Source organism: Bos mutus, chromosome 10, assembly GCF_027580195.1.
Source record: "Bos mutus isolate GX-2022 chromosome 10, NWIPB_WYAK_1.1, whole genome shotgun sequence".
NCBI lineage: Eukaryota > Metazoa > Chordata > Mammalia > Artiodactyla > Bovidae > Bos > Bos mutus.
The window spans coordinates 62,397,258-62,425,235 of NC_091626.1; the positions used below are offsets into that span (position 1 = coordinate 62,397,258).

Consider the following 27,978-nt stretch of genomic DNA (forward strand, 5'->3'; position numbering starts at 1 on the left):
TCTGCCAAACAAAAATTCTGTAATATTTAATTTGGGCCTTAGGGTATCCATAGGAGCGCAATGGCTACAAAGAACAGGACGCGATGAGACAGGTGACTGAAACACAAAAGGCAATTTAAGGCATAAAAAAAAAATAAGACAATAAACTCTCCAAAGTGGAACATCTCTTTAACCTTGTGACTCCTGAAAATATCTGGGCTTTAAATAGGTGCTGTGTAGGTAACTGTTGAATGAGCTCCAATAGTGGGCTCTGCCACCTGGCCTTCACAGCCTGCTGTGAGAGGACTCCAGCTCACCGTTCCCTGTTTATCTCCTAGTCCTTCACAGCAGCGTGCGTACCTCACGGAAACAGACTCCACATACGCTCCTTCCTTCCCCACTGCTGAGTAGCGTAAGAAGCCTTTATTATCGGTGGCCTTTGCACCTGAAGCGCCCTATCTCAGGCCCTCGTCCCTCCCTTCAATCTTAAACTTACACCTGTCTGACACAGCCAGCCTTCCGTATTGTGGATGAAAGTGTGAGTAAATAGAGATGAGGGCACTGGTTGGTGTGTCAGGACACTCCCTGGGGATTCCCATAGACACTTCTAGAAACCCAAGTCCATGAAGATGGCTATGCAAAGAAGCCCATCATAGCATTGTTTACAGCTGTAAAATTTGAAATCAATCTAACGTACAGCAGGAAGGGATTAAATGAATTATGGTACATAATGCAATTAGATTTTATACAGTCATTGAAGATGATATACAGCTATATTCATTGGCAAGAAAAACTCATTTTTGAGTAAGAATAGGTTACAGAATTACATGTATGATATGGTCTGCATTTATATAAAATTATATATATATACGAGAAGGATGTTGATTGAATTGTTAACTGTGGTTGCCTCCAGGGATGGAATTTTGCATTATTTAAAATTTTTATACTATCTGATATTGCTTGGAATTTGTATATTATTTTTATAATCATAAACATTAAATAAAGCTATTTTCATTGTGGGAAAACAACCCACTGCATCCTTGAGGCCTACATTCTCTGGGAAACTTTCTTTGACCCACCCTCCCACCCTACCCTATTCCCCACTGGAGTGGGAGCCCGGCTCCTTTATAGCTCTTGACTTAGCACTTCGCTGTCTCCTTAAAATTCTGGTCTTTCTCACCCTTGATTGTAATATTATCTCAGCAGCCTCCATGGCTCTGAACTCCTTAAGATCATGGTTACTCTAGATGGATACTCATCTAGGTCCCTCCTCCACTTCGAGATTCAGAAATAGGCCTGATTTGGGGTTTGGTGGGCTATGCTGCTGTGGGCTTCCCTCGTGGCTCATACAGTAAAGCATCCGCCTGCAATGCAGGAAACCTTGGTTCAGTCCCTTGGTTGAGAAGATCCCCGGAGAAGGGAATGGTAACCCACTCCAGTATTCTTGCCTGGAGAGTTCCATGGACAGAGGAACCTGGTGGGCTATAGTCCATGGGGTTACAAAGAGCTGGACACAACTGAGCGATTAACAGGCTTTGCAGTGGTTGGCAAAACGGGTGTTCAGTGCCCCAGGTGAGGCCTACAGGTGGGAGGTGATAGCCACCTGCCTCATTGCTTGCCCCTGATAAGCCTCCTCCCTCCCCTTTGCCTTTGTCTGTTGCGGAAGTGCCCCTCTGGCTCTGCTGACCAGACCTCTGGGGCAGAAATCCTCCCCACCCCCAACATCAAGGCTGCTCAAGGAGGCCAGCTGCTCAGCCTCTGTGGGATTCATTCTGGGTCCAGAAAAAACCCCAAAGGAAAAAACCCTGTCCCATCTGAGATAGGACCTTTCTCTAAAGGGATGTGACAATTGTTTCCAAATGACTGCCCCCTTCTAGCTTAAGTGCTCTCAGCTTCCTCTTCCCTTATGAGTGACACCAGTAACGGCCACAGGGGCCCGGGAGTGGGTCTCTCCTTGGGAACATAAGCAGCCTCACCAGAAAAAAATGATGAGGCACCTGGCAGCCAGGAAACGTGCAGGGCAGCGTCCAGACTGTCCCGGTAGTCCCATCCCACCCCAGGACCCCGTAACAAGAGCTGCCATGTGGTAAACACCTTCCCCTGCCAGTGGGTGCAGTGGTGTGACACTCACCTGGCCCCATGACCCTGCCAGGTGGGCGTCATTATCTACATGAAAAGACTGAGGCTTAGAGACCTTAAGCAGCTTGCCCAAGGTCACACCGAAGAGCTAAGGCTTGAACATTAGTCTACTTGACTCGGCCTGTCTGCACCCCGATATCCCACATCTGAAGATGGACAAGGAGGATCTAAACGCTAACCCACTAAGCTGTTTCCTTAAACGTCTGAACAAACTCACACAGCAGGGCTATCAAGGAGAAGTTACCCACCTGACGTTGTAGGCATTTGCACTTCTCTGACCCTGTGAGGTGCTTTCCCCAGATGTGCTCAGTGTGTGGCAGGAGCAGAAGCCGGAAGACAGAGAAGCAGCTTTGGTGAGTAGCTGGGGACCATTAACGGCAGAGTCTAAAAACTCTACTTGCCAAGAAACCCCAGACAGTATCCAAGGCTCGAGTGGGTTGAGGGCGGGGCAGCACCTCCCTTCCAGACAGGAAGGCCTGCTGCTGTGGGCACCCCGCACCTTTACCTGTTGGCCTTAGTTCTTGGCCTTACAGCCTTCTTCATGATAAACTCCTGTGACTTGAGGGTGCCTGAGTACCTTGAACCCCAGTGCCAGCACACCAGAGGGGTGATCAGTTGTTCCCCTGACATGCCACTGTAAGGGAAGTTAGGAGTGAGTTGTTGTAGGGCCAGAAGAGTCTCCCCGGGAAGCTCGTGCTCCGGCGCGAGGTGGCTGGGGTGCTCTCCGCAGCTCCCCTGCCCTGGCCTTGCATCATGCTGTCTGAAGCAGCTGCGCTTCCGTCCTGCAGCAAGAGGCAGGTGGCTCCTAGGAGCGACACTGCTGGCTGCAGCCTACCAGGCCCCTGAGAAACAGGGTGCCAGCCTAACCCAGGGCCAAACTTTGCTCTCAGGGCTCGGGCAGGATGTGCTTGTCAGAGGTGCCTTCCTAACACAGCCCTGTCCACAGCCCACTTCTCCCTTCCTCGCACCTCAGTTTCCTCATCTGTAACATGATGAATTTAGACTAGCTAATCATTTAAAATGTTTTAGCATTTAGAATATTTTTTTAGGTATCTACACCAAAGTCCAATATTTACAACATAAATTTCTAAATTTTATTATTTCAGATGTATAAGATGTACTTACTAAGCAGTTAAGTGCTCTGAAACTTGGAATGAAGAGGACAGTTGCTTATTTACACCAACCTCGATCGCTTCCACTTCTTTATCTTTTTTTTTTGGTTGTACAATATTAGAATATCAGGAAAAGCCTGATTACAGAGTTAGTAGTTGGAGTAACTAATAGGATTTTTGGTGTGTGTGTGTGTTTAAGCTAACCTTGCAACCTCAGGATACTGAAAGGAATATAAGAGTTTGTTTTTGTTGTTTCAAAAATGAATTATTAACAATATATGAGATGAACTATGTGTAATCTCCACAACCCCACAGTTTTGGCCTACAAAAACAGCGAATTCATCTAATTCAGTCAAATAAGAATAGCTAACGTTCACTTACTGTGTTTACATGCTAAACACTGTGCAAGCATGGTGTCATTTAGTCTACACACAAGTCCCCCTGGTACAGATGAGGACCCAGAAACAAGGGTGTCGTCCAAGGTTGCCCAGGTGACCAGAGCGCCCACGCCCGCCCCCCACCCAGCCCTCGGGAGCAGCAGTCCTGGCCCAGCCTTGCCCCAGGGTTGCTGGGACCCCAGGTCAGCCTGCCTCCGCCCGCCCGCGGGGAGGGGAAGAATCCAGCCTCTGTGCCCAGCGGCGCCCGCCGGCCCAGGAGCTGTTTGTTTTCTTACCGGGGTTAACCAAACCTCCGGAGCAGCAGAAGTCGAGCCCGAGTCCGTGAAAGGGGCTTTGTGTGCGGGCGCCGGAGCACGAGGGCGGGCCGGGCGGGCGGGTGGTGGAGGGGCGGGGGCGGGAGCCGCGATCCAGCCCACCTGCACGCCCGAGACCAGGCGGCCCCAGGAGCGGGTCGGGTCGGCAGAACACCTCCGCCCCCAGCCCTTGCCCTCTGCTCGGTCCTTGATCTTCATCTCCAGGCTCTACATCTGGACAGCGGGGCGAGAGTGGCCCCCCTCCCTGGCAGGGCTGTGTGAGCTGAAACAGGCAGGCATTTCCAACATGGCCCCCAACCGGGAGCATCAGATTCACCAGCGACCTTGTGGAAAACTCAGGGGATCAGACTGCCTGCCAGGCCTACACATTCAGAAAAGCCGTCAGGGCCCTATAACCTGAGTCTGGAACTTAGCTCAGTGTTCATATAGGGAGCCGGCCAACGCTTAAAGTATACAGGAAACAAACTTCTCCTTTGACAGTAATAACTGCTCTGGAGTGTACATCATGTCAGGTGTTCCTCTTTACAGGAAAATAGTCTCTGGACGTGGTTTTATCTCCCCAAAGATATAAATGTCTCCAGATCCAGGATTTGTTTTTCTTTTGAATCTTTATACTCATGTATGAATGAAATCGGAGAAGGCAATGGCACCCCACTCCAGTACTCTTGCCTGGAAAATCCCATGGACGGAGGAGCCTGGTAGGCTGTAGTCCATGGGGTCGCAAAGAGTCGTACATGACTGAGCGACTTCACTTTCACTTTTCACTTTCATGCACTGGAGAAGGAAATGGCAACCCACTCCAGTGTTCTTGCCTGGAGAATCCCAGGGACGGGGGAGCCTGGTGGGTTGCCGTCTCTGGGGTCGCACAGAGTCGGACACGACTGAAGCGACTTAGCAGCAGCAGCATGAATGAAATGCCATGGAGTAAGGATCTGCGGCTTCCCAGGTGGCACCAGTGGTAAAGAACCAGCCTGTCACTGCAGGAGACACAAGAGATGCTGGTTTGATCCCTGGGTGAGGAAGATCCTTGGAGGACGGCATGGCAACCCACTCCAGTATTTTCGCCTAGAGAATCCCACGGACAGAGAGCCTGGCGGGCTATAGTCCATAGGGTCACACAGAGTCAGACTCGACTAAAGCGACTTAGCATGCAAGAGGAGCTGCATATTTCCTACAAGATATTTCACATCAGGTGCATCAAATCTCCTATAACTGGGAATGAAAATCCATTGATTTGAGACTTCTCAGGAACATCTGAAAATTGAACAAATGAATAAGGTAGATGACCGTCTGCAGAGACAGGGTAACAGACAGTGAGAGCTAGGTGTCTGCCTCCGCAGGTGGGAAGAGGATTCCTGTTGTCCCTCTGCAAGCTCTCCTGTAACCCTTCAGCAACGCTGCTCCCTTCCTGCCTCTTTCCCAGGCCTTCCCTCCTGTTCCCAGGCTTTATCCAACAACCCACTCCCCACCACAACTGCCCCCCCACCTTTCATTCATATATATAATCTTTCAAGCAACAAATATTTCTTCTGGGTGTCCACTACCTGCTTGGACCATGGTGGTAAACTGCTGGCAAGAGACCATGTCCCTGAGCCGATGGTACTGAATCTGGATGCTGAGTTGGGGACACCAGGGAGAAACACAATTTAAAAAAAATAGTAGGGCTTGGCTGGTAGCTCAGATGTAGCATCCACCAGCAATGCAGGAAACCCCAGTTAGATTCCTGGGTCGGGAAGATCTGAAGAAAGGACAGGCTGCCCACTCCAGTATTCTTGGGCTTTCCTGGTGGATCAGATGGTAAAGAATCTGCCTGCAATGTGAGAGACCTGGGTTGGATCCCTGGGTTGCGAAGATCCCCTGGAGGAGGGCATGGCAACACACTCCAGTATTCTTGATGAGAATCCCCATGGACAGAGGAGCCTGGTGGGCTACAGTCCATGGGGTTGCAAAGAGTTGGACATGGCTGAGCGAATAAGCACAGCACAGCAGTAATACTGGATTAAGTGCAGAGACAGGGTGCTATAATAGGGTGGTAAGGAAGGAAGGCATCTTTGAAGAGGTGAGTTTTAGGCTAAGGATCGGAAGCTTTAGGCAAAGCCCACCAGGTGTTACACGGAGATGAAACAGTGAGTATAAATGACCTGAGGCAGAAGGAGCTTGTTAGGTTTGACAACTGGAAGAAGGTCACTGAGTCTGGAGCCCCATGCCAGCGACGGGAGGAGAGAAAATGAGATACGGAGGCTGGGCCAGGTCATTTAGAGCTCTGGAGAGCGGGGTTGGGGGGAAAGGGGGGTGGGGTTTGTTTTAAGCATAACGCAAAGCCTTTGGACACTGTTAAGCAGAAACCTTGATAGTCGGTGCTGCTAGGTATAGAGTGGACTTTGTATGAAGGAGAGCAGCGAGAAAGAAAGGCGAGGTCCATTAGAAGATGTAGAAGATGTGGCAGCAATCTGGGTGGTAGGAATAGAGGGCAGACCTTCCTTAGGATGGGTGACCAAGAAGTTTAGAGGTCTGAGCATTCCCAGAGAGGACTAGAAGTGCAGGGTCCCTGACTGGAGAGAGACTAGAGAGCAAGGGAGGAAATGAAATCCCAGCACTTCTCCTCATGTTGGGTCATTTCCCTTCTAGGAAGTTTCAGCTTCCTGATTCTGGCACCCTTGTGAGATGGAATTTGGGAGGAAATGGTGTAGGACATGGTATTGATGAGACTTGCTTGTTCCCATATGGGGTCCTCCTCTCAGCCTCTCTGGGGGCTGAGCTGGGAATGGGAGTAGGGGGTTTCTGCTCCAGCTCTGTAGCACCTCTGCACTGAGGAGGGAGGGAGTGACCCCATGGTCCCCCAACCCCAACTGCAAAGACAGGTACTCTGCTTGCTGCACCTTCCCACCATGAAGCCTTCTGCTAGGTATGAGTTCTCGGAGGCAGGAGCCTCCGCCTTCCTCCACTGCCCCAAGATTCTCTGGGGAGAAGTCAGTGGAATGAAGGCTTGTGCTGAATGGGACAGCTCCCTTATGGGGGCGGGGAAGAGCGCTGAGAGCTGGGAGCAGAAGCCCCTACTAGCACAGGTGAGAGAGTTCTGGATTAAATCCTGCCACAGACCCAAAAAGATTCTGCCAGAAGAATGGGCAAGAGCAGCGTAGTGTCACCTGCCACAGCCCTCTTCCCCATCCATCGTCCTGTACACCAACACCACCCGCCTATGTCTCCAGGATGAGCTCACAAACTGCCATTTTCTCGAAATCTACTCTGCTGAAGGCTTAGCAGGGATCGTCTCACTCACATTCCTACACTCTCCTGAGGGAGGCATATTATCCCAGTTTTGCAAACGAGCACAGAGATAGAAGTTGGGGAAACCCATGTTGTCTGACTTCTAAAGCAGAGCCTTTGTCCCTGCACTGCCTCTCCCCAACCTGATGCAAGTTTGGGCTGAAAGATGATTGAAATGGAGGAATGGATTTGAAAACCTAATGGTGGGGCCTGTGAATGCTGGGGGAGAGGGGAAATCAAAGCCAGCGTGCGTCGAGGTGGAAGGAAGGACATGGAAGTGCAACCTGGTCCTGGGAAAGGGTGTGAGGAATGCAAGGGACGTCCCTGGTTGGTCTGGGCCCAGCTTCCCTGCTTGCCCAGCATCCATAGGTGCTTACAATCCTTAGTAGGCGTTCAAAGAAGAGCAGGTGAAATTGAGCTAGCCCGCAATCCTGGCAATCACTGCGCACTCGATGAATGTGGACACGTTGACAAAAGGATGCCTCTCTGCTGAAAGGTCCCCACGCACTGCCGTCCCACTAGGCTCAAAGGGCCGCGCCTGCTTCCCGCCGCCGGGGGTCCAGCCTAATCGGCCCCTTGCAGGACCCGGCGGCGCGCGGGAACGCCCGGGGCGGGGCCTGCAGGCTCGAGGAGGCGGGGCTGGCCCGCAGGGGTCTAGGGTCCGCTTTCCGAGAGTTTGGCTGCGAGCTGCGCGCTGATGCTGGAAGTTCACATCCCGTCGGTGGGGCCCGAGAAAGGCCACATGGTGAGCAGGGACAGTGGATGGGAAGGGGCGCGGGGACCCACCGAATTTCCCCGCGCCGAATGCAATGGGGACCCCGCATTCCGGGCTCCGGCGCCCGAGCGCGGCGGCCCAGGCGGTCGGGGGACACCCTGTCGAGGGTTTCTGGGCGCTGGGGTTTGCTAGCCCTGCCGACGGCGGTCCCGGCTCCTGAGGGACTGACTGCACCGGGCAGAGTCCCCAAGTGTGTGGGAGCGTGGGAGGGTCCCTGGAGAGCAGCGGCGCTCCCAGGCCGCTTTGTGCTTCTGCGGGCGGAGGGTGGGCTGGGGGCGTCGCCGGGAGCGGGGCCGCCTGCGCCCTCGCGCCGGGTCTGACGCGCACCCGGCTGGCCCGCCGGCGTCCACCAGGTGTTCCGAGTGGAGGTGCTGTGCCGCGGGCGCAGACACGTCGTGCAGAGGCGCTACAGAGAGTTCCACGCGCTCCACAAGCGGGTAAGGCTGTGCCCACCACCGACCCACGGACCCCTGCCCGGCTCCTGCCCGGCCCCCGGAGGTCTCTGCCACCCCCATTACCTCTCCAGGCCCAGGAGAGCTCAGGTCTTACACAGACGTCCCCGCGGGCTGCGGAAAGGGCGCAAAGTTGGGCAGGTCCCAGCCTGTGCTCTTCGTGCCCCTGGGCGGCCGGTCTGGCGTCCTGGCTCTTGGGGGCGGAGGTGGGCAGTTGGGGGCGCCTCTCGCACTTGTCCCAACCGCCACTCACCACGCGGGTATGTCTCAGGATAGAGCCTGAAGTTTGGGGGTAGTGGCGGCGGGGAGGACCCGAGAGGGCTCTTGGCTGGGATGAAGTGCGCTTGAGGGCTCCACCTGGATGCTGTGATCGCACCGTGGTAACCTCCTGGCAGATCAAGAAACTGTACAAAGTGCCGGACTTCCCCTCCAAACGCCTGCCCAACTGGAGGACGAGAGGGCTGGAGCAGCGGCGGCAGGGCTTGGAGGCCTATATCCAGGTTTGTGTGGGGCTCACTCTATTGCTCCTCAGTCCACAGGACCAGAGGGGGGACCCAAGCACAGAAGTGTGGGGACATGGGGTGAGGGGGACCCATATTTATTGGCCGATACTTTAAGCCTCAATTTTCTAAAAGGTAATGGGCTCCTCCTGATGGCTCCTGCAACGCAGGAGATGCAGGTTCGAACTCTGGTTGGGTAGGTTCCCTCGAGAAAGGAATAGCAACTCACCCCAGTATTCTTGCCTGGAGAATGCCATGAACAGAGGAGCCTAGCAGGCTACAGTCTATAGTGTCACAAAGTTGGACGTGACAAAGTGACTTGGCACTCATGCACAATGGGTCTAAACATCCCTCTCTGAATTGGTAGGATTGAGTGAGGGGGCCAGCAGACAGGTGATCCCAGTAAGATGAAGGCTTGTTCTCTTTTCCTCCAGAGTGAGATCTTGTGCTGCCCTCATGATAAGGGTGGAGGCCCTTCCCCTCTCTCCCACACAGTTATGCCTAATTACAGGCCAGGCCCCGGAGGTCTCTGCCACCCGCATTGGGCTTCCCTGATGGCTCAGAGGTTAAAGCGTCTGCCTGCAATGCGGGAGACCTGGGTACGATCCCTGGGTTGGGAAGATCCCCTGGAGAAGGAAATGGCAACCCACTCCAGTAGTCTTTCCTGGAGAATCCCATGGACGGAGGAGCCTGGTGGGCTACAGTCCACGGGGTTGCAAAGAGTCAGACACGACTGAGAGACTTCACTTTCACTTTCACAGGCCAGGCAGGCTTCATGGGTGAATCTCTGTAGTCACCTGGGGCTAGTGCTCAGAAGGGCTCTCAGTTCAGTTCAGTTCAGTCGCTCAGTTGACTCTTCGCGACTCCATGAATCGCAGCACACCAAGCCTCCCTGTCCATCACCAACTCCCGGAGTTCACTCAGACTCACATCCATCAAGTCAGTGATGCCATCCAGCCATCTCATCCTCTGTCGTCCCCTTCTCCTCCTGCTCCCAATCCCTCCCAGAATCAGAGTCTTTTCCAAGGAGTCAACTCTTCGCATGAGGTGGCCAAAGTATTGGAGTTTCAGCTTTAGTATCATTCCCTCCAAAGAAATCCCAGGGCTGATCTCCTTCAGAATGGACTGGTTGGATCTCCTTGCAGTCCAAGGGACTCTCAAAAGTCTTCTCCAACACCACACTTCAAAAGCATCAATTCTTCGGTGCTCAGCTTTCTTCACAGTCCAACTCTCACATCCATCCATGACCACTGGAAAAACCATAGCCTTGACTAGACGGACCTTTGTTGGCGAAGTAATGTCTCTGCTTTTGAATATGCTGTCTAGGTTGGTCATAACTTTCCTTCCAAGGAGGAAGCGTCTTTTAATTTCATGGCTGCAATCACCATCTGCAGTGATTTTGGAGCCCCCAAAAATAAAGTCTGACACTATTTCCACTGTTTCCCCATCTATTTCCCACGAAGTGATGGGACCGGATGCCATGATCTTTGTTTTCTGAATGTTGAGCTTTAAGCCCCACTTTCACTTTCATCAAGAGGCTTTTTAGTTCCTCTTCACTTTCTGCTATAAAGGTGGTGTCATCTGCATACCTGAGGTTATTGATATTTCTCCCGCAATCTTGATTCCAGCTTGTGTTTCTTCCAGTCCAGCGTTTCTCATGATGTACTCTGCATATAAGTTAAATAAGCAGGGTGATAATATACAGCCTTGACATAGTCCTTTTCCTATTTGGAACCAGTCTGTTGTTCCATGTCTAGTTCTAACTGTTGCTTCCTGACCTGCATACAGGTTTCTCAAGAGACAGGTCAGGTGGTCTGGTATTCCCATCTCTTTCAGAATTTTCAACAGTTTATTGTGATCCACACAGTCAAAGGCTTTGGCATAGTCAATAAAGCAGAAATAGATGTTTTTCTGGAACTCTTTTACTTTTTCCATGATCCAGCAGATGTTGGCAATTTGATCTCTGGTTCCTCTACCTTTTCTAAAACCAGCTTGAACATCAGGAAGTTCATGGTTCACGTATTGCTGAAGCCGGGCTTGGAGAATTTTGAGCATTCCTTTACTGGCATGTGAGATGAGTGCAATTGTGTGGTAATTTGAGCATTCTTTGGCATTGCCTTTCTTTGGGATTGGAATGAAAACTGACCTTTTCCAGTCCTGTGGCCACTGCTGAGTTTTCCAAATTTGCTGGCATATTGAGTGCAGCACTTTCACAGCATCATCTTTCAGGATTTGAAAGAGCTCAACTGGAATTGCATCACCTCCACTAGCTTTGTTCGTAGTGATGCTTTCTAAGACCCACTTGACTTCACATTCCAGGATGTCTGGCTCTAGGTGGGTGATCACACCATCATGATTATCTGGGTCGTGAAGATCTTTTTTGTATAGTTCTTCTGTGTATTTTTGCCACTTCTTCTTAATATCTTCTGCTTCTGTTAGGTCCATACCATTTCTGTCCTTTAGAAGGGCTCTGCTGCTGCTGCTGCTGCTAAGTCGCTTCAGTTGTGTCCGACTCTGTGCGACCCCAGAGATGGCAGCCCACCAGGCTTCCCCGTCCCTGGGATTCTCCAGGCAAGAACACTGGAGTGGGTTGCCATTTCCTTCTCCAATGCATGAAAGTGAAAAGTGAAAGTGAAGTCGCTCAGTCGTGTCCGACTCTAGTGACCCCATGGACTGTAGCCCACCAGGCTCGTCTGTCCAGGGGATTTTCCAGGCAAAAGTACTGAAGTGGGATGCCATTGCCTTCTCTGTTAGAAGGGCTCTAGCTTGGTTTAATGCTCTGCTCTGGCTGTCTTGAACTTCTTTATCGGAAGGGCCCCAGGTTTTCATTTTGCACCAGGCTCTGCATATTACACGGCTCAGTCTGATTACAGGTTTCCTTTGTTCTCTTCTCCAGGGCATCCTATACTTGAACCAGGATGTGCCCAAGGAACTACTGGAATTCCTGAGTCTTCGGCACTGGCCCACAGACCCCAAGGCCAGCAACCGGGGGTGAGCATCCATCCCTACAGGGGCTTGACATGGGAGGGGCCCCAGGGCTGGGGGGATGGGGTTCTCTGTAGCCAGCAGGTGAGGAGGCCAAGCCCCTTTCATTCTCGTATCTACCAGGCCATAGCCTGGTCCTTCCTCTTTGAGATATGACCTCCTTGGTAATTTTCTTGACCCAGTGGAGGGGCTGTTTTCTGGAGCACCTTCGTTACCCTAGCTGCCTCCGGAACTGAGTCTGTTACAAATAGAAGCAGCAGTCCCCTGGGAGGTGAAAGTCTGGGCTTCCGCATCTCCACCTTTGCCTCAGGCTCCCCCAGGCAGTTCACAGCCACTCTCTTCAGCTCCCTGGGGGAGTGCCTGCCTGACAACAGGCAAGTCCAAGTCTCCACCTGCCCTGGGCTCCTGCTGCCCCCTCGTGGCCATGTGCTAGGGCCTCACACCTCCGGCCTGTCCCTGTGGTCCAGGTTTTCACCTTGATGCCTCCTGATAACCACTGCCCACTTTTCCCCTGCGGGTCCTTGGTGATATCAGTTCCTAGTCTCCATCCAACCCGAGACTTTTCTCTGCCTCCCCCTCCACTGTTCATGACCCCTTTTCTTCTTAGCTCGCAGCCGTATCACCGGCCTGTCGTCAGCTTCCCCATGGATCCTTACATTTGCACCCCATCCCCAGGTGAGATGGTTCCTCTTGACTTATAATCCACATTTAGGGCCCACATTTAGTAGCAGGGTGGGAGGGAGGGTGAACTTGGTATCTCTCCGCTTTCAGGACCCCCGGGCAGCATCTCCCTATTGCCCTCCTTTGGGGCCACACCTCCCTGCTGCCCCTGTAGTCTTTGTATTCTCCAGGGAGCAGACTTGGTGAAATGAGCTCGGCTCCCCTGCTCTTCATTCCTCACCAGCCTGGCTTTACCACAGATGTGAACAGAAAGTGAACTGGAAATGCCAAGGTGTCATTTGGGGTGGCCAGCTGCTACCTGCTGCCTTGGCATGGGCTCCTCCTGCTCCCGGGAGTGGGGGGCGGGGTGATGGCAGTGATGGGGGAGGTGCCTATGGGCAGGAACTCAGGGAGCTGCAGGCCACCCCACCCCTTCTCTTGCCTGGTGGCCCCTACCCCTTCCTCCTGTTTTCCTTCTGTCCTAGAGCCTCTGCCCAGCGTGGTGGTGCAGGGCGTGCTCCAGGGCCTCTATGGCTTCAATGCCACCATAGCTGAAGCCCAGCCGGAGGCCGCCCATCACCCTGCTCCAATGCTGCCGACACCCTGACCAGCGCAACAGCTTAGGCCGCCCTCAGTCCTCAAGCTGGGCCGCCCTTGGCCTGGACCCAGGACTCGCCAATCCCCACCCCTCTGGGCTCAGAACTCAGCTGCACTGCTATCTGAGGTAGTGGAATCCTAGAACTTAGGGGCCAGAGCAGGGATAACAAAGAGTAGGGAATCAAGGGAGAATTCCTTTATAATTTTCATAGCCCGCCAATCTGCCTGCACTGCACAACACTCAGGTTTGGGAAGATCCCCTAAAAAAGGGAATGGCAACCCACTCTAGTATTGCCTAGAGAACCCCATGGACAGAGGAGCCGAGTGGCCTACAGTCCATGGGGTCGCAGAGTCAGACACGACTGAGTGACCAGCACTTCATGAAAAGGTGCAGCTGCATGCCCTCCCCTCCTCCTAGTGGAGGAGGAGGGCAGGGCATGCAAAGGTTGAGGCTCAGTAGCTGGCGAGGTTTAGAAGCAAGTAGCGGAAGCTCTGACTTGAGGTTTTGTGCACAACACCTGGGGAAAGGGTGCAGGCGGCCAAGGAGGGGACTGGCACCACTGCCATAGGAGCCCCAGTCCAGCTGGTGCTAGACTTGGAAGGTGCTGAAGGGCCCAGAACCCAGCGCATACACTGCTTACTAAAAAAAAAACACCATTTTTTTTATTGGTCAGTGTTGGTAGGAGTTTGTTACAAAACTGGGCCCATGGAATGGGAGGGGAGGGGCCCGCCCTGTAAGATGCCAGCCCTGGGGCCAGCGCGCACGGAGCCCTGTGGCGGGCTATCTTCACCCCTGGGAGGACGACAGGGCCACACAGACAGTTGCTCAAAGGGAAGAGGTCCCTGGGGCCCTATTCCTTGGCAATGGCAAAGGGCTTCTCCACCTCGATCTTGCCGCAGTCTGCGATCGTCACGTCCTTCAGAGGCTTGTCCCGACCGTCAGTCTTGGTGCTCTCTACCTTCCGTACTACATCCTGGGGAGGAAGGCAGAGTGTCAGGCCTGCCCCGCCAGGGGCACAGGCCCCAGCATGCAGCTGGGAGGGCTGAGACCCACACGTGATGAACAGCGTACAAACCACAAGGCACCAAAATCCTAGGGGCATCGTGACCGGGTGCCCACCCGGGTCAGAGAGAACCCAGCTTTGACAACAGGAGGATGCAGAAGTTTTGATCCTCTGAAGTACCACCCAGGCTGGGCTAGGGGTATGTTGGGGAGGGAGTGGGGGGACGGGGAGTGGGTACTGAGTAGCTTCTCCAGGACAGCGTGTCCAGCTGGCCCTGTACAACCAACGGTGGGGCCATGACATGGCTGAGTGACAGGGTGAAGGGGCTTTATCTATGAAGCCTCAAAGGGGCCTCCTGGTCAGCCTCTGCCTGGGGCCTGGAGGAATTTAGAATTTGGGGGCAAGACTTCCCTGGTAGTCCAGTGGTTAAGAATGCACTTGCCCAGCACAGAGGGCACAGGTTCAATCCCTCACTGAGAAACTAAGATCCTGCGTGCCACGGCCGAAACAAGAAAAAGAACTTGGGGGCATAGAGGTAGGCTGTTGATTCACGATTCACCCCAGATTTGCACAAATAAAAACTGGTCTGAATCTGTATGTTCCCTTCTGGGAAAGGGATAAAATATATGGATCCCCTGCCCTGGTCTTTGTCAGATCTCGGTGGGGTGGGGGGGAGGGGGCGTTGCTCAGGGATAGCCTCAGCCCCCAAACTCACCATGCCCTCTAGAACTTTGCCGAACACTACGTGCTTGCCATCTAGCCAGGCAGTCTTGACTGTCGTGATGAAGAACTGGGAGCCGTTGGTGTCTTTGCCCGCGTTGGCCATGCTCACCCAGCCGGGCCCATAGTGTTTAAGCTTGAAGTTCTCATCGGGGAAGCGTTCACCGTAGATGCTCTTACCTGAGAAGAAAGAGGAAGTCAGGGAGCTAGGGTTGGGGTGGTGGGCAACAAAGCAGATCTCTGGGGTGAGGACTCTAGAGGCCGAAGCTGTCCCCCGTGCAGGCCAGGCTCCAGTGGAGGACAAGGACACGCATACCAGCTTCCCACCCTCTGGCCCTGGAGCCAAACCATGGTGACAGCCAAAGTGGGGCATGAGGCTAGGCTGAGTGGACAGTACACATGATGTGAGAAGACAGCTTGATGGCTTTCAAGTAAGGCACAGATTAGAAACGGCCTTGGATGAGGCCTCAGAGGCCTGCCGTGGAGACTTTAGTGGAGAAGAGGTGCTGGGCAGGATGCAGGGGGCAGGGGAGGGTAAGAACCCTCCAGAAAAGGAGGACTGCTACAGCTGACCAGCTTTTCTTCCTAAGCGCACAGAAGATGCTGAGGAAGCACCAAGCAGGAAGAGAGATGAGTGGGGAGGGGCTGCCATGCGCGTTCTGGAAAGTCAAGAGCCTCATGGACAACTGAACCCCAAAATAAAAGGTGGCTCTGAGTGCGTGTACTATGTCTGTGTGTGGAGGGTCTGGGGCCTGGGAGCGAGACAGGAGCCAAGAGCACATCTCTACCCACCCCGACCTTCCAGAGACCCTAACTTCAACTCCCAAAGCTAGGTCCAGGGGAAAACACTGCACCCTCCTCCATCCCCGTGAGAGTCACACGGTGCACTAGAGGCCCCAAGAAACCCAGCAGCAAAGGAGTGATTTGCACTTTGTTTTACCCAACACCTTTCAAACTTATTTGCATACGAAACCTTTTTCTTCTCCTTCATGACTCAACCAGACAGATAGCCTCTTGAGGATAGTTCTGGAGGGGAGTAGTGGGACCAAAAATAAGCTATCTTTATGTGTATTGTGAAATGTAAAAAGAAAATTGTCAACTCCTTAAGAATAAAGGGTCCCATGTGAGAATCCTTTGTAAAACTCAGCCAACTGCAGGATTTTGACTACTGCTGCTATCCAGAAAACCCATAAACCTACCTAGCTCCCCTCACTTTCCCAAGATACAAGGAGTCCCAAACTTCAATGGATAGCGAAGGCTATAAACTCAATATACTTGGTCGTCTTTCTCTCCAGACGTCGGTTATTCTCGACATGTTCCCCTCTGCACGCTGTCGGTGCCGCCCCCACACCCCCGTCCTCTCTTCTGGTGCCCGCTCCCCCGCCGCTGCAATCACAGCTGAGGCTCAGAGTGGGAACGGGATGCCAGAGGACTGGTGCAAGCATCCGACACATTAAAAAAAAAACCCACCCCATGAGGCAGGACCTAAGAGCCCCCTCCTCCTCAAAGATAATGAAGACAAGATACACAAGATACCCTCGCTGGGAAGCAGCACTGCTGGAGTTCAAACCAAGGTGGTCTGGTTCTCGAATCTCTGCTCTTAACCTGTAGGAATCCTCTCTGGGTTCAGGCTCACACTGCTCGACGCAGGGGCGATTATACCAACCCCCTGCCAGTCTGCTTCTCCTGTGTCCATGTCCTGAATCCACCACATTATCCCTCAAAACTCCCCTGCCATCAGGCCTTGCTCCCATTCAAGTCTTCAGCAGATCTTCACTCTATGGAGGACAAAGCCCTGGGTCCTGGGCCTGGCCCCGGCCTGCCACTCTGGGCTCCTGGTGGGAGCTCCACTTCCACCCTCCTGACCCACCTTCGACCAAGCCCCTGCCACAGATCTGAACGCATGCCTTAACCCTGCCTCTTCCTTGCCCATTCAAATTCTCCCCAGTCAGGACCCAGCTCAAATCCTCATGTTTGCAAGCCTATTTCTTGATCACCGTGGCCCAAAGTGGGCTTCCCTGGTAGCTCAGACAGTAAAGAATCTGCCTGCAATGTGGGAGACAATTCCTGAGTCAGGAAGATCCCCTGGAGAAGGGAATGGTTACCCACTCCAGTGCTCGTGCCTGAAGAATTCCATGGACAGAGGAGCCTGGCAGGCTACAGTCCATGGGGCTGCAAAGAGTCAGACACAACTGAGTGGCTACCACTTTCCCTTGGCCCAAAGTGAGTCCTTCGCTTGTCAGTGCTTCGAGGATGGCTGGCTTTCCTTACCACTCGCTGAGCGCTGCACACTCAAAATCTCACCTCACCACCCCCAGCACCCACAAATCCTGACACCTAACTCTACAGACGAGGAAACTAAGGTTCAGAGGCCTCGCTTGCCTGCGGTCACAAAGTGAGAAGGTGGCCGACACTCAGCAGCGCGTCACTCCATGAACACAGTGCTTTGTGTCACGTCTGCTTGTCCTTCTCGTCCAGCCAACTACGACTTACATCCTGTGTCACTTTGCTAGTGATTTCTCCTAGTTCTTCCCACCTAAATGATAAACTACTTGAGGACAGAGCATGGGCCCTAAAAGCTGTGTCACAGCCTGTTGGTGACTCTTCAGGTACTGGAAGTGAAAGTGAGCTGCTGTCCCACTGATTTTGTTTTTGTTTTGTATCCTCAGCACCCACCACAGAGCCGGGCCCAGTCAATCCTGATCGGCTGGGTGAGCTGCAGCTGCGGTCTGAGAGAACGACAGGCTGTACACCCAAGTGTGGTGACACCTGCGGGTTAGTCCAGGGAGTGTGTCTGTCCTACTGTACAAAGGGTGCAGGCATCAGACTGGCAGCTCTTGTCAAGTGCTCTCTGGTGGGAGACTGCCAATTTCTGAGAGAAGCAATTTCTCTCAGTCCTGTGGGGCCTCCAAGGTCAGCACATGAGCTTTGCACACCTGACCTACAATCACCTCGGGTGTGTTTTGCTTTGCTTCCCTCCCCCCAGCAGGTACAGTGGGCAATGTCAGAGGCTAGATCAGCATGTCGGCCAGCTGCGCAAAATGCTCCTACGTCTGCCTGAAACCCATTCCTCCCTCTCCTCTGTACTGGGTTCCCTGACCCTCCCGCCCTGGGGGCTGCCCTGAGACACCCCTATGCCCAGAGTACTTGAGGTTACCTCCAGTGCCGTCTCCCCGGGTGAAATCTCCACCCTGGATCATGAAGTCCTTGATCACACGATGGAATTTGCTGTCTTTGTAGCCAAATCCTTTCTAGGAAAAGGGATAGGAAGGTGAGAACGTGGCATGAGGCACGAGGCAGACACTAGACAGGCCCTGCAGAAGAGAAAGCCCTGCCGCAGATCCATCCTTCAACGTGCTACTGGGTGACTAGTGACCAAAGTCCAGGCCAGGAAAGACGAAGATCCCACGTTCCTGGGCCTTTATACAATTCCCCTTCACATAATGCCTCTAGCTTTCCCCTTTCATTTCCTAATCAAATCACAGTTAGAAATGCAAAGAAACTGACAGAAAAAAAGAAAAATTACCTGCTGATGCAACGGGAAGCTGGAATGCAAACTTTCTTAAATGAGGAATTCAGTTCCTTAAAACCTGGAAAGCTCTGGGCCTCTCACTCTGGTGCAGAGGCCACAAGCTAGTTTCCCTAGATGTTTCCTTTAGTTACTCAAAGATGAAAATTTTTCTCCAAAAAAAAAAAGAGAAAAATTCTCATTCTGGATTTAGTTTTTAAAACTCTCGCAAGACACGATACTCCTGGATCACAGGGCCAGAGGGTACAGCTGGTACTCTGTGCGGGCCACTGTTGTGGGTGGGCCACGTTCTGCAGGTCAGTTTGCCGTCAGCCCTACTTGCCAAACTTCGCTGCCTTTGAGTTTGGCTACCCTGACTCCAGCCACTTACCTCTCCTGTAGCCAAGGCCACAAAATTATCCACTGTTTTTGGAACAGTCTTTCCAAAGAGACCGATGACCACGCGGCCTATATCTTCATCTCCAATTCGCAGGTCAAAGTACACCTGAGGAAAAAGGCCATTTAAAACTTAGCATCTTAAAAGGGATCTTCCTAGGGTTTGAAGGGCCAAGAAACTACCCAGAGATGGTAGAAAAAACAGAACTATACTTTAATAGCAGTGTTTCTGCATCTGATTTAGGTGGCGACAAAAACCCCACGAAAATCTAATGAATGCTCCATGTGTTAGTTTACACTCTCTTTTCACTACTGGGTAACAACCTTTGCTCTAAATAAATAATGGGCCCAGATTCTAAAAATTAACATGAAAAAACCATAAAGAGGGGAGCCCAAGCACACCACTCCGGTTTAAACTACACTGCTGTGCTTTGGAATTGGAAGTGACTAAAATCTTGCCTAAGAAGAGAAAGGACTAACAATCTGGCAGACGCGATCTTTCACCATTTCCCTGGCACCAGGGGTATTTGCAAAATTTGCAAGCCCGGCCCCAGCTGGGCATGCTGGGTCAGGGCCGGGCGATCGGGGAGGGTCCGGGTCATTCTCTGTCTGAATGCGTGAGGATCGCCCAGGTATCAAGAGGCCCCAGCAGGGAGACTAGGGAGGGACAGAGCCAAAGCCGAGGACACCCAGGCCCAAGCTCTGGACACATGTAACCAGCTAGGCCAAGGCCTGAACCCTGGAGGCGAGGGCGGGCCTCGCCAGGCAGGTCTGGAAAGGGGAGGCCAGACCTTGACAGTGACTTTGGGCCCCTTCTTCTTCTCATCGGCCGCGGATGGTCCAGGCAACAGCAGGAAGAAGACGGAGCCCACAACCAGGGCGGCGACGAATAGGATCTTCATGTTCCGCTCCGAAAGGCGCAGCATCCACCGGCAGAAGCTAGCGCGGCCCGGGAGCCGAGGCCGGAAGAGGGTGGGGATGCGGTGACGTGTGACCCAGCGCCTCCACAGAGGGCATCCGGGGGGGCCCGGGGCTCCTACAGGACTCCGAGAGGGAGGCGGGCCCCATTTCCTCCCCTCTAATTGGGCGCCGGATGGTAGGTCTCGAGGCGGGGCGGAGCCCGGCTCGCCGACTGGGGCGGGCGGAGACGCCGGCTCGTGGGTGGCTGCCACGTTACTGCAGCCTCATTGGCTCCGCAGCTCGCCGATAAGGGATCAGCGGAAGGCGGCACCGCCTCCAAGAGCCCAGGGATTGGGCTGCTGAAGAGACTACAAGCCCCAGCAGACAAGAGCCCGTGGCCTGCCCCGCCTTTCTGGGAGTGGAAGTCGTTTGGCAGTTGGTGACCAATGCTTTAGGTTAGGAAGTCTGTGGATGGGGCAAGAAAACACTTGTCCTTGTCCGTGTGGGCCAGTCAAGGATTAGTCACCACCGAATTGGGTTTGAGTGTGATAACCTTCAAAAACTCAGGGTACGTTTGTGCCTACTCACTGTATAACCGTCCCAGGAGGCTGAAATGGTAAAGAATCTTCTGCAATGCAGGAGACCTGGGTTCCATCCCTGGGTCGGGAGAATCCCCTGGAGAATGGAATGGCAGCCACTGCAGTATTCTTGGCTGGGGAATCCCATGGATAGAGGAGCCTGGCCCGCTGTTGCACGCTGAGAAAAATTGTTTACCAAGCTAGTTTTCAGAGCAACCTTTCTCCACAAGAGGAACGAATGCTAAAATAGCCTAAAGGTAGCTTTCTTCCACCAGCAACCCCAGCCCCCCAACCCCCGACTTTTGGGGAAAGAATAAGCTTGATGGATACAGTGCTCTGAGTATGAAGTTTTTCATGATGACTTAAAAAAAATTTTTTTTTAATTTTTGACTGTGCTGGGTCTTCAGTGCTGCGCAGGCTTTTCTCTCGTTGTGGGTAGCGGGAGCTACTCTTATGGTGAGTGGGCTTCTCATTCCGGTAGCTTCTTTTGTTGCGTTAAAGGGGCTCTAGGGCGTGCTGGCTTCAGTAGTTGAGGGTCCCACACTCTAGAGCACAGGCTCAGTAGTTGTGGCGCATGGGCTTAGTTGCTTCTCAGATTTTCCCTGACCAGGGATTGAACCCATGTCTCCTGCATTGGCGGGCTTCCCTGGTGGCTCAGCTGGTAAAAGAATCTGCCTGCATTGCGGGAGACCTGGGTTCCATCCATGGGTTGGGAAGATCCCCTGAGAGGGGAAAGGCTATCCACTCCAATATTCTGCCCTGGGGACTTCCACGGGCTGTATAGTTCATGGGGTCGCAAAGAGTTGGACATGACTGAGCGACTTTCGCTTTCACTCCTGCATTGGTAGGCGGATTCTTTACCACTGAGCCTCCAAGGAAGCTTACTCTAATGATGATCTTACAGGTGTTTTTCATTAGTGAAGGAAGACCATTTAAGTAGTATTGAGTAGTAATAGAAAAAACTGGAACCAGACAATCTTGGCCAGATTGGTGGTAGTTTTGTGCTGAATATGCACTGGTGAGTTTAGACTGTTACATAGTTACACCTCTGTCTGTATAGATGTTCCTCATTGCTGCTGCTGCTGCTGCTAAGTCGCTTCAGTCGTGTCCAACTCTGTGCGACCCGAGACGGCAGCCCACCAGGCTCCCCCGTCCCTGGGATTCTCCAGGCAAAAACACTGGAGTGGGTTGCCATTTCCTTCTCCAGTGCATGAAAGTGAAAAGTGAAAGTGAAGTCGCTCAGTCGTGTCTGACTCTTCGCGACCCCATGGACTGCAGCCTACCAGGCTCCTCTGTCCATGGGGTTTTCCAGGCAAGAGTACTGGAGTGGGGTGCCATTGCCTTCTCCATGTTCCTCATTAGCAGAGCAGAATTACAAAGCTGCCATTTCCTAGTTGTTTCAGAGCAGATCTTAACTTCCTGGTATTCTAGCACTGAAGAACTACAGGGATACAGGAACTAGTAAGTGATGAATGTCCAAATTCTTCCAGAAATGTTTATCTTTAAAGCACTGGCTAGGGCAATGTTCAACCCAAAAGAATGATGCAAGATGTGAAAATGTCAGGCATTATTTTCATTCCTGGAGGCTTCAATCATATTGAAGTTAGTCCTAGCTAGATACTTAGTTACAAATGAACCAGGAGAGGTTAAAACCAAACCAACCAACCAAGCAAAATTAGCCAAGAAAGGTAAGACATTTTATTTTACATACAAAAAGGGTGCAAACTGAGTCCTTTCCTCCCCAGACTGGAGAAGAGGTATACTTAAAGATCACATTTGTGTTTTCCATGGTGCCCTAGGAAATGGGCTACTCTGAGATAATATCAAGGCCCGTTTCCATTCACTTCAAAGAAGGCTACTTCCTCCGCAGAGGAGTTTTTACTAAATGGTGTACAAATCTCTCTCCTGGAGGAACCATTTCAAATACACCTGAAATTGACATTCATGTTTAAAAATACTACAAGTTTCATTTTCACAGCTGAGCTTTGCAGACCAGTGCCAGGGTTTATGAAACAATATTACGTATCTAAAATAAAAGGTAAAAAAAAAAAGGCATTTAACAATAATCACATCCACACATCAATTAAAACTCATTTCCACAGCTGATTTATACATTATCTAGTCTTAAAAAAAACTGAAATCAACATCCCAACATCTTTTTAAAAGTACAATGGGCAAAGATGTAAGAAACAGACAAAATAATAATATAATAAATTAGAGCATGTATACATCCAATGGGAATTGAATCAACATTATTTTCCATGGCGGGGAGCTTATAATATTTTTGGTTTCATCTTATTTTTTTTCCTGCTGTTTACTCTTCTGCTTGATAAATGGGGCTCATTCCCAGAGCTTGCTGCTACACTAGAAACTCACTTGTTTCTTGTTTACTTCTGAAAATATTCAGGAACACATGGTCAGCAGCCTGGGCTGTTTTTTTTTTTTAAGGTGGGCTGTGAGTCTTTATGGAAATGAAATGGACACAGATGAGCGCTGGCATATGCAAACACACACACACACAGGCATACAAATGCAACCACACACACCCATCTGTATAGTCCTTCCCTTCCCCCACCCCTCCCCCCAAGAAATGGCTCATCTTCCTGAGACATTCCTAACAGATTGATAAGCCTTTTAGAAAAGCTTTCAGTGTAAGGGCTGGCCTGGGATTTGGTCTGGAGCTCATGAAGGGGATCACTGAAAATGTCTCACCTGCTCTGAAAGAGGGGATTTGCGGGAAAGGGGCAGTCAGGACAGCTGTCCTCTTGTGTGTTACTGGGACGACTGCATGGCATCCCCGCTTCTTACCATGGATGAAGGTGGTGATGGCACTGGGAAGATGATCATGAGGAGTACTAGAACAACAGTAAAATAAATTCCGTCCACAGAACTGAGGTTCTTTTATAACATGGCGTTTGGTAACCAAACTAGAAATATACAGAGTACACGTTCACTTTTTTCCTTTGTAATACAAGCTGAGCTACAAATACACATTGGAGTGGACTTCCTGCTTGCTTTTTTAAGGAAATATGTCAACTACTACTGTCTATATCCAGGGAACCTACTTACTATTTTGAATACAATGGAGAAACCTTTTGCACTCAGTCACCTGCAAAAGGAATTAGGAAAAACAGATTTTTAAGACTGCTTAATTGATCAAAGATTTCCAAGATTCCTTACTTGTGGCTAAAACACTGCTTAAGACACTGCAAACCCTCAAAAGGGCCATGGTTTCCTTATTCATAAACAAAATCACTCCCTTTCCCCACCAAAACAACAACAACCACCACCCACAGGCATCCCATTTTGATTCCTAGCAAACCATAAGGAGGAAGACTGGGACTCACTGGCTGTCAGCCTCTAGGCAGGACCTTTCTGGAGCCCTGGAGTTGGCAAAAGCAAGAACTCCAGAGAAAAGTGCCTGTTGTTCACATCAAACCAGATGGGGTGCCGAGTCATCCTGGCCCCCTAAAGGTTTCTAGAATTCATCTGCCCACCTTGGATCAATGGTGGGGATGGTGGCAGTGGCCTAGCAAAGGCAATGCTGGCTGTATGGCACTGCAAGCTCCTGATCTGAGAAATTCTAGCCCTAACATGGCTCTGACACTGGAGACAACATTGGCAGAGCAGTTCACTGAGAATGAAATCTGGTGTCAATATGGAAACAGAAGAGGTGACTGGGACACAGGAGGCATATAGACATGCATTAAATGAAAGGTCAATGTCCTCAGAGGAGGTACTTTCTAGGCTGCCATGAAAGCACTTATTTTTGAAAACTGCAGGCCATGTGGCTCACTGGAAGAGAGACAGGTTGTCTTTTGCATAAAAAAAGGTTAAGGCTATGATCTTTAGTAACCACTCTGACATAATGTCACCCTCACTTATTTCTGACAACAAAAGTGGTTACTAACACTGAGAACCAACACTGAATATGTACTCGCAACGTACATTTCCAGTGAACTAAGTTGGAAGGTACTTTCGAGGCGATGGACACCTCTTCTGGCTAATGGTAGGGGCTATTTCTATGAACTTGGAGTTCACTGAGAATGAACAGGCAATCAACCCTTCTGGAAAACTCAGAATCCTGCTATCTGCTGTTGCCCCTGCATTCCAAAGTACAGCGGGGCTTTAATTGAAGGCCAACCTAGTCACCTGACTTTGTACCTTCCCAGACCGTTTCCTCCTGGACAGACCCCAAATGGCAGGAGCATGTTAATGAAGGCAGTTATGAGAGTACTCAGCTGCTGGCACACGCTCCATCCTTGCGGAGCCATCTGGAGTGAGATCACTGGGGAACGCCAAGGGATGCACAGCAAGTGGTTGACACTTATGTGCTCAGACTGCACAGACACGGTCACGCTCTGGTCACAGGGGAGGACCGTTTACATCTTGGCGGATTCCTGGCCTGCTTGCCTCGATCTGTTCAGGATGCAATCTGAAGGACAGCATTGCTTGGGAGAACCCCGGCTGTTGTTACTGCTTAATGCTAACTCAGCAACAACTCCATCAGCCCCGAAGAAGACCCCTAGGTATCACGGCTGTGAAGTGGGGGAAGTGCACGGACTATGGAGCAAGCGGATTTGGGTGGGCAGTAGGTGCAGGGAGCGCCCATGCCAGAGGACCTGGCCGAGAAATGGAGGTAAGCAACGATAGCAACAGGGCTGAGGAGGCAGCCCTGATGAGATGTGCTGATGGGGAGAGAACTGATGGCCACATTACTCCTTAGGTACTCTTTTTAAAAGATCACAATAGAATCTCTCAGGGGTCTGGAACCACCCTGGAGTGCCAATGGCCTTGGGAGGATCATTACTTGCCATTACGTGGCATGCCAGAAAAATTTGGGTGTTTCACTTTGTTATGAAAAATCAAGTATATCATAAGAGATTTGTGGGAGGCTGAGGGTGAGAATAGTGCATTAGGAAGACCCCCCCACAACTGCTCAGGCTCAGTCCCCCAAGAGCCAGCCTTTAAAACAAACTTAAGACCCCCCAAAAGTCATAAATCCAGCTTCAAGAGGGCCCGCCCTGCAGCCAAGCTGGGAACTACCCTTGCTTTCCTTGTGGAAGTGGGGAGGCACCTAGTGGAGTATGGAGGGCCAGGGATGCTCCAGACTTCGCCACTTGCCCTTGCCCTCCCTTGAGAAGCAGGCCTTTTCTATACTGGGATGTGGAAGGAAAAGATTCTGTACAGGACGTTAGAGTTACGCAAATTGAGAAGTTACCCAAATGCCAAATGAGAAACTATCTAAGTTTCAGTGACAGTGCCTGAACCACCAGCTAATGTCAAGGAAGCAAACCCCAATATTCAAAATTCTTGTGGGGAAAGGGTATGTCCCTGCATCTCCCAGCCATTCTGTTTTATTTACAGGAAAACTTCTTTTAAAAAATTAAAGATCACAATCTTTACATAAGCTAGGCAAATTTGAAGTCAATGAAGTGGTCTTTCCTAGCCAAGGCCCAGTGGAACACAAGCGAAGCTCAGTAACTGTTCCACTAAGATACATCAAGGGACCTGTTGTGGAAAATAGCAACTACCAGGAGTAGGCCCACACCCTCCAGTCCAAAAGACAGCTCTACTCTTCAAGCCAGAGGCACTACTATGTTCCCCAAACCTCTGAACTAAGTCACCAGTCACTCTCCCCCATGGTTAGCTCTCTCTACCCCCAGATACAAGACCTCATTCTCTGACGGACTGAATCCTGTCTCCTTGATCATCTCTGCAATGAGAAATCACTACTTGGATTAAGTCACTCAACTCAAATGAAAATCAAGATGAGGAGATTAACTCCACACATTGATGACTTTTCAAGCAGTGAATGAGGAACTGAGACCCTTCACGGCAGCACGTGTATCTACAGCATGGGGGACGTGGAGAGTGGCCGGGGGAGTACAGGCTCTAGACATGTGGCTGTCTTATCTAGAGATGACTTCACACCTTTCATTTCCGTCTCCTTTCCCCTGGAATTTTCCAGCACTAACCAGCCCCACCCTCCTGTTCACTCAGAGCCCTAGGTACTGAGTCCTAAGCCTGCTGCTATGGGCCTGTTGGGAGATCTGCAGATGCTTGGTTTCTGGTAAGGCAGGCAGGCCAGCCCAAATGCTGTAACCCATCTACTGGGGCAGAGAGTACACACCAATTTTATTTCCTGGCCCCTGCGATGAGCCAAATCCTGAGGTTTCCTCTGGCAGTTGGAAGGCAGGATCACTTTCCTCCTTCTTGTCCACTAAGTGGCAATATGGTGGTGGCTGTTTCATCACTAATTCTGTCCCCCGAGTCACTAAAGAAGTCACATGGCTATCTAGTTGGAAGTCCCTGGCAGTGGAGGAAACAGATATTTCCGGTTTTGTTAACCATCTCCTTCTCTGGGATGAACTGTCTCCTGGTCGCAGTCTGGCTTGGCCGGCTCCTCCCACGTGCTGGAGAGCGAGGCTGTCCAAACTGCAGGCTGATGAGGTCAAGAGGCTCTGGGAGGGACATTCTTCAGCAGCCGAGAAGACGAATGAAAATTCAAGTATGTTTCCCTGCCAACCTGAGTGTTCACTCAGAAGGGCAGAGTTTGGCTCCTCCTCTTCCGGGTGCTGCGGACCCCGCCCTTTCCACGGAGAACGTCCTCTGGACCCATGTTCTCTCTGCATGGCTTGGCTGCTGGCCCCATCCCCCTCCAAACAGAAAAAAAGTAAAAAATCCCAATATAACCAGACACAATATGCATCTGCCATGGTTCTTTTCTGTGTTAAAACGACAACGAAAAAGAGGGGAAAAAAAAACTAAAAGTGCAATAAAGTCAGTCTTTTCCTTTGCTCAGAACAACTTGCAACGTTCTACTACTACTGTCTGGAGAACAGAGTTCGCTTGTCAAGAAAGCTAAGAGCGCCAACACGCAGGGACAGTAGACTGCAGATTTCTCACAGCTTGCGTGCTACAGTGTAACTTCACAAGAGGGATGGAGGGAGTAACCTGCACCCCGCGGCCAGCTGGGGGTGGAGGCTGCACAGGCACGGAGAGGGAGCTGCGCCAACACACCTGGTGGGCGGAGGTCCTCCTCCAGCTGGGCCTGCACCTACCTCCCACCTTCTTGGCCACACCCCCAGCCTCTTAAACTCCTTCAGCAGACAAAGCCTTCAGCTCATTAGCTTGTGTGCTGGAGAGGATGGAGGGTGGGGCAAGAACCAGGAGTAAACTAAGGGATGGGAAGAGAATAGTAGTCCTTGAGTTTTTGTGAATGACACCTTCACTGTAAACAATAGGAAGGAGAGTCAACCAGGCCGCCCAGCGGGCAAGCAGTGGAGGACCTGCGGCTCTGGGACCTGCTCAGAGCCTTACGCAGGTAGGGGTGGCCACTGACCCACTGGGCCCTGGCTGCCCACACTGGCTCCTTCTGGGGGCATCTGTTTTCTTCTTTTTGGTTTGGATCTCCACCCTCCCCCCACAGAGGAGTCCCTTCCAATGAGAAATGGCAGGAGCTGCGGGTGCAATCGAGTCAGAGTCCCCAAGGCCTGAGGACTCCTGGGAGGCACTGGTCACTTGTGGCGCTGGGTGGTCTTCTTCCTTTTCCTCTTAAAGAAGCAGCAGCACCTGGAGCACAAGAAGATCACAAGTGAGCCTCAGCTGCCCAAGGCTTCCTGCCTGCCTCTGTGGACTGCACCCACCCTCAGGGCCGCCCACCATCTACGGTGCGCACACTGGAGGCAGTG

The 27,978-nt window shown here is 51.6% G+C and overlaps 3 protein-coding genes across 4 annotated transcripts in view; 1 reads left to right on the plus strand and 2 right to left on the minus strand.

Annotated features, from left to right (window-relative positions):
- Nucleotides 1–6,216: 6,216 nt before the first annotated feature.
- SNX22 (sorting nexin 22) lies at nucleotides 6,217–13,671 on the plus strand. Of its 2 annotated transcripts, none has more exons than XM_070378065.1 (6): nucleotides 6,217–7,954; nucleotides 8,338–8,421; nucleotides 8,832–8,936; nucleotides 11,833–11,927; nucleotides 12,529–12,596; nucleotides 12,773–13,038. In XM_070378065.1, the coding sequence occupies exons 1-6, from the start codon at nucleotides 7,907–7,909 to the stop codon at nucleotides 12,856–12,858; spliced, it is 486 nt and encodes a 161-aa protein (XP_070234166.1). In that variant the 5' UTR covers nucleotides 6,217–7,906; the 3' UTR covers nucleotides 12,859–13,038. The 2 variants fall into 2 exon arrangements, with proteins under 2 accessions (XP_070234166.1, XP_070234165.1); XM_070378064.1 differs by lacking the exon at nucleotides 12,773–13,038 and adding an exon at nucleotides 13,067–13,671 and having other exon boundaries at nucleotides 6,222–7,954.
- Nucleotides 13,672–13,819: 148 nt separating this feature from the next.
- PPIB (peptidylprolyl isomerase B) lies at nucleotides 13,820–19,786 on the minus strand. Its single transcript, XM_005894532.3, has 5 exons — nucleotides 19,598–19,786; nucleotides 18,802–18,915; nucleotides 18,060–18,153; nucleotides 14,898–15,082; nucleotides 13,820–14,152 (listed from the first exon to the last, which is right to left on the minus strand). Exons 1-5 carry the CDS (start codon nucleotides 19,730–19,732, stop codon nucleotides 14,030–14,032), a joined length of 651 nt encoding a protein of 216 aa, XP_005894594.1. The 5' UTR covers nucleotides 19,733–19,786; the 3' UTR covers nucleotides 13,820–14,029.
- A 2,173-nt stretch (nucleotides 19,787–21,959) lies between these two features.
- CSNK1G1 (casein kinase 1 gamma 1) overlaps nucleotides 21,960–27,978 on the minus strand; it is a 155,160-nt gene continuing 149,141 nt past the window's right edge. The window contains 1 exon segment of the mRNA XM_070378066.1: nucleotides 21,960–27,859. Coding sequence (XP_070234167.1) covers nucleotides 27,805–27,859 — 55 coding nt within the window. The 3' untranslated portion in view covers nucleotides 21,960–27,804.